Source organism: Acanthamoeba castellanii (assembly GCF_000313135.1).
Source record: "Acanthamoeba castellanii str. Neff unplaced genomic scaffold scf7180000084746, whole genome shotgun sequence".
In the NCBI taxonomy this organism is placed as follows: Eukaryota; Discosea; order Longamoebia; family Acanthamoebidae; genus Acanthamoeba; species Acanthamoeba castellanii.
In genome coordinates, this window is record NW_004457568.1 from 78,335 (window position 1) to 83,106 (window position 4,772).

General features: G+C 58.9%; 3 protein-coding genes across 3 annotated transcripts; 2 read left to right on the forward strand and 1 right to left on the reverse strand.

The window, feature by feature from the left end:
* Positions 1-242: 242 nt before the first annotated feature.
* ACA1_185160 (uncharacterized protein) lies at positions 243-1,742 on the forward strand (the record flags this gene model as incomplete). Its single annotated transcript, XM_004342478.1, has 1 exon — positions 243-1,742. One exon carries the CDS (start codon positions 243-245, stop codon positions 1,740-1,742), a length of 1,500 nt encoding a protein of 499 aa, XP_004342527.1.
* A 244-nt stretch (positions 1,743-1,986) lies between these two features.
* Positions 1,987-2,895, forward strand: ACA1_185170 (imidazoleglycerolphosphate dehydratase; the record flags this gene model as incomplete). The annotated part of the gene is made up of 4 exons (XM_004342479.1): positions 1,987-2,191; positions 2,317-2,386; positions 2,457-2,643; positions 2,764-2,895. 4 exons carry the CDS (start codon positions 1,987-1,989, stop codon positions 2,893-2,895), a joined length of 594 nt encoding a protein of 197 aa, XP_004342528.1.
* Positions 2,896-3,089: 194 nt separating this feature from the next.
* ACA1_185180 (LIM domain containing protein) lies at positions 3,090-4,186 on the reverse strand (the record flags this gene model as incomplete). The annotated part of the gene is made up of 6 exons (XM_004342480.1): positions 3,090-3,177; positions 3,261-3,396; positions 3,503-3,593; positions 3,678-3,775; positions 3,854-3,924; positions 3,999-4,186. The coding sequence occupies 6 exons, from the start codon at positions 4,184-4,186 to the stop codon at positions 3,090-3,092; spliced, it is 672 nt and encodes a 223-aa protein (XP_004342529.1).
* Positions 4,187-4,772: the final 586 nt, after the last annotated feature.

Consider the following 4,772-nt stretch of genomic DNA (forward strand, 5'->3'; position numbering starts at 1 on the left):
TTCTTTCCTCGATCTTGTTCTGCAAGAAATCTCAATAAAAATGGCCATATTTACACAAAACAAAAAGAAATTCTCTTATTTGGCGGTTGCTATTAGGTAGGTCCGGCGCCTCCTCGAGTGCATGGTATTGACCGTGTTTTTGTACTCCTCACTGGTACCTTCCCGACACGAAGAGAGTTGAACTCGACTTGAAGGAGGAGGAATAGAAGGTGAAGGTCGAGTGTCATACAGAGAGCTAGAGGATGAAGTGGTCAACAGTCCTCGTAGCCGTCGTGCTTTTGGCGTTCCTGTGTGGCGCCATGGCCATCCGTAAGCCCAGCTTCCGCAAGGGCAAGAGTTTCGCCCCCGCGACCCAGATGGACAAGATGTCGGCGATGTCGAAGAAGAGGCCCACCCAGGAAGCGAGCGAGGAGATGCTCGATCAGTGTCTCGCCAGCCTCAAGCAGTCCGTGCGCGATGAGAGCGAGTGGGAGGAGGAGCGCGACGAATGTCTCGCCCGCCTTGCCCCCCTGGTCGAGGAGGATCGCCTCAACGAGTGGTACCGCGACCAGAACCGCTCCCTGGCCATCGGCTGTCTGCTGAACCTCACCCAGTGCAACGACGACAACGAGGCCCTCTTGACCCGCGAGATTGGCCCCAGGCGCGAGACCGACGAAAGCATCGTCAAGCACCCCTACGTCGCCAAGGAGAACCGCCTCCGTAAGCGCATGCACGAGTTCGACGAGACTGTCTTCCTCGGTATGTCCAAGCCCGCCTCGAGGGCCACCCGCCAGCGCCGCGAGACCATCCAGTGCTCGCTCGATCGCTGCGAGACCCTGGTCACCGAGAGCCTCTGGGAGATTGAGCAGCTCAAGAAGAACGTGTCGTGGTGCGAGCGCGAGATCGTCCGCAGGAAGGCCTCGATCATGTCCTACCTTCGATTTGCCATGCTCTACGAGCAGGAGACCGCCGTGTGCGAGCCCATCTGGAACAGGTGCCGCAACGGCGCCCGCTTGGTCAAGCTGACCATCACCAACGCCCCCGTCGCCGGCCTGCTGTACCAGTTCGACCTCCAGTCTGGCTGGGCCGGCTTCGCCAACAGGTCCACCTCTATCATCCCGGAGACCGTCCCGGCCCGGCTCGAGTTCCTTCAGGCGCTGGGGGACCTCGCCGACGACTTCAACACCACTGTCCTTGACACGATCTTCGCGAGAAACTCTGAAGGCGCCGTGACGGGTCCCGTGGGCGACGGTGGCGTGCTCTGCGGGTCGCAGTCCTTCTCGGCACTCTTCGAGGTCTGGCCCGAGGCGAACGGCTTCCTGTTCGTCGGTTTCCCCGTGGTCGAGACCGAGGAAGACAGTGTCACGGTGCTCGGCGCCATCAGTAGCATCCAGGTCTTCGACGGGAACAACAACTTCATCACCCGCGACCTGCCCATACGCGAACTCGACAAGAAGAAGAAGCTTGCGAAGATCATGACCGCCGCCAAGGCCAAGCGCGGCCCTGACAGGCAGAACATCGAGGACTGCGGCTGCGTGGGCGACGCCCTGCCCCACTTTGAGCGTCACCTGAGCCTGGTCGCCCTCAGCGATGTCCGCACCTACCAGCTCGTCCCTCCCTACCCGACTGAGTCCCAGGTCATTGAGGGCGGCGCTGCTCTTCTCTCCCTCGAGGAGCTCCGCTGGACCGTGCCCTACCCGCCCGGCATCCGCCCGGAGGTGGTAGATATCCCCTCCGAGTACCCCCTCGCCGACACCCTCTAAACGCGTAGAGGCGAATTCGCTCCCCACTGCACCACTGGATTCGATTTGAGTCCGGGGCGGTCTTTCACCTTCTCTCCCTCTCGCTCTCTGTCATCCTCTTCCCGCTCTCCTCACTTCCTCCTTCCAACCCATTCGGTAACGAATAAACAGGAGTTGCACACTTGTCCGCACATAAAAAGAGAAAAGGTAAAGGAAATTAAACCATGAAAAGAAAAAGGACAAGAAATATATAATTGCAAGAGAGATGGAAAAGAGGGAGGCACAGGTGGCGCGAGAGACGGGGGAGACCAAGATCGAGGTGCGTCTGTCGCTCGACGGCACGGGCGTGTCCGATGTGAAGACCGGCATCGGCTTCCTGGACCACATGCTGTCCGCCCTCGCCAAGCATGGTCGCTTCGATCTCTATCTCCGATGCGCGGGCGATCTCCACGTAGACGACCACCACACCTGTACCCCTCCCCTCAGCCCACTTCACGATTTTTACTTTAAATATGTCTTTATATGTGTAAACGTAATTCATTATTTATTTAATTATTTATTGGCAACAATGTAATTACGGCTTGGCGGGGCGCAGCCGAGGACTGCGCGATCGTGCTGGGCCAAGCCTTCCGCCAGGCAATTGGTGAGCGTAAGGGCATCAAGCGGTACGCGATGATGATGGTGGTGGTGCCGATTGTATACACTGGGCGCTGAGTACGGGCGTGTTGGGTTCAGTTATGGGTCGGCCTACGCGCCGCTGGACGAGAGCCTGGCGCGCGCCGTGGTGGACATCTCGTCGCGCCCGTTCGCCGTGATCGACCTCAAGCTCAAGCGGGAGAAGATCGGAGAGCTCTCGTGCGAGATGATTCCTCACGTCCTTCACTCCTTCGCCACCAGCGCCAACCTCACACTTCACGTTGAGGTACGACACCGCGTGTGGTGCGCGTGCGGTTGGCTGTGTGTGTCGTGTGTGTGTCGTGTGTGTGATTGTTCGTGTGCGTGTGCGGTAAGCGCTTACCGTCGTGGGACCAACACGACACAGGTCCTGTACGGTGCGAATGACCACCACAAGGCCGAATCGGCATTCAAGGCCACTGCGCTGGCCCTGCGCGAGGCTGTGACCAAAGACGGCCCCGCCGACGCCGTGCCCAGCACCAAGGGCGTACTCGAGTGATCATGATCGCGTCGTCCGTCAACAGAACAGAGAAGAGAAAGAGAGTGGCGGCGTACAAGTACATGTCATGATCTGTTATTTTGTAGGCCACATGCGCTGCGGTGCTTCCTCGCTCGTCGCTCTGGTGAAGAGAAGATTTGCTATGTGTTACGGGGGGGGGGGCGAGGAGAAGACGGCCACAACACTTGACCGTGTCACTTGGCCGAGCAGGTCTTGCAGTAGGGCTTCCCGCCTCGGTTGATCACGCCCGAGCCCTCGAACTTGGCCTTGCACGCCGTGCACCTTTTTTGTATGCGCCCCCAAACAACGAAACAGGTCAGAGATTGGGCGTGCGTGATGGGGTCTCGCGAGCGATGGGGGAGTACCTGAAGCAGTCGGGGTGCCACAGGCCGCCGAGGGCCTTGACCCGCTGTGGGCCGAGACCTCTCCCGCACCCGGCGGCGCACTGCTCGCCGAACTTGGCGTCGTAGCAGTTCTCGCAGTAGGGCCTCCCGTCCTTCTCTAAGAGAGTTGTTTGGTTTTCGACGACGAACGCCACGCACCGCCACACCAACGGTCAGCAAAAACCGCGTGTTAGCTAGCACTTTGCCACCAGAGCGGGCGGTACCAAGGACGCGGTTGTTGCCGGTCTTGGCGAACAGCTCGCCGCAAGTGCCGCCACACTTGAAGCAGCCCGTGTGCCACACTCCGCCCAGCGCCTTGGGTACACATCACCCGCCAGCACCATCAAGTTGAGGGTCAGCGGCTCGCGAGGTTGAGATCAGGGGGCCGAGGAGGTGCACCTGAATGCTCTCGGACTGGATGGGGCTGCGACAGGCGACGCAGGTGCCGAGCGACTGCTGCGGCCCTCGCGTCTCGGTCGACCACTGCCGCTGCGTGCCTGGAGGCGCGAGTGCGGGGGGTGAGCTCAAGCAAACGAGTAGAGAGTAGAACAAGGAGGGTCAAGAATAGGGCGCACTGGTGTCGCCCAGGATGCGGGACAGCTCGGTGTTGACGTCAGCGCCCTTGCCCAGGCCTCCCATCAGGTACCTGCAAGGGGGGTGGGTGTGGGTGGTGCTCTACACGCAGATGAAGAAGATGGAAAAGGAGAGAGTGTAGCGTACGCGTTGGAAACGGACGCTCCCTGCTGGGCCACGCCGGTAATGGATGACACGTTGCTGGAGGAAGATGGCGAGTAGGAGGCGGGGGACGAAGGAGCAGGGGCAGCGCCGGCGGCGGTGGCTTGGCCACAGCCCGAGCAGAAGCGAGCATTAGGCGGCACAGCCGCCCCACAATTCGAACAGAAAGGCATGGGGCAGTTGGGTGGCCGTGGTGTTGTTGGTGGTGTTGTGGTGCGTGGAAGTAGGGTGTCTGCGTTTTTATGTGGCAGGCTGGGGAGGCTTAAGGACGAGGTATGGGCGAGCCCCCCCCCCTTTGCGCCTCAAAAAAATGCTAAGCATGCAGGTTGTTTGTTGTCCAACAGCGAAAAATGCAACGAATTCAGACTTCAGCCAAAAAGTTTTAGAGGAAAAGCGGTCTTGTCTCCATCAGTGAAGGCTAAGACAGTACACCAAGAAGCTCAAGCTAAGATGGCAGCAAGAGAAGAGGAGACGCTGTGCAGCTTTAGAATGGTTGATCACCAGGAAGAACAGAAAGAAAAATGGAGATCATCTTTTCTGCAGATTGAACCATACAATGACAAGAGCTGTCTCTCAACACAGAGCATGACATCAAGTTGCCATATAGATGGGCTTTGCTGGAGCTCTCATCTCTTGTATGCCAACTTGCCTGCCCCAAGTGCACTGCCACAGGACTGTCCTGTTGGAGGTGGCAGGGCCACAACAGTGGGTTCACAGTTGACATCATGTGTGGCAATCCCTGCTCATTCACTCTCAAGT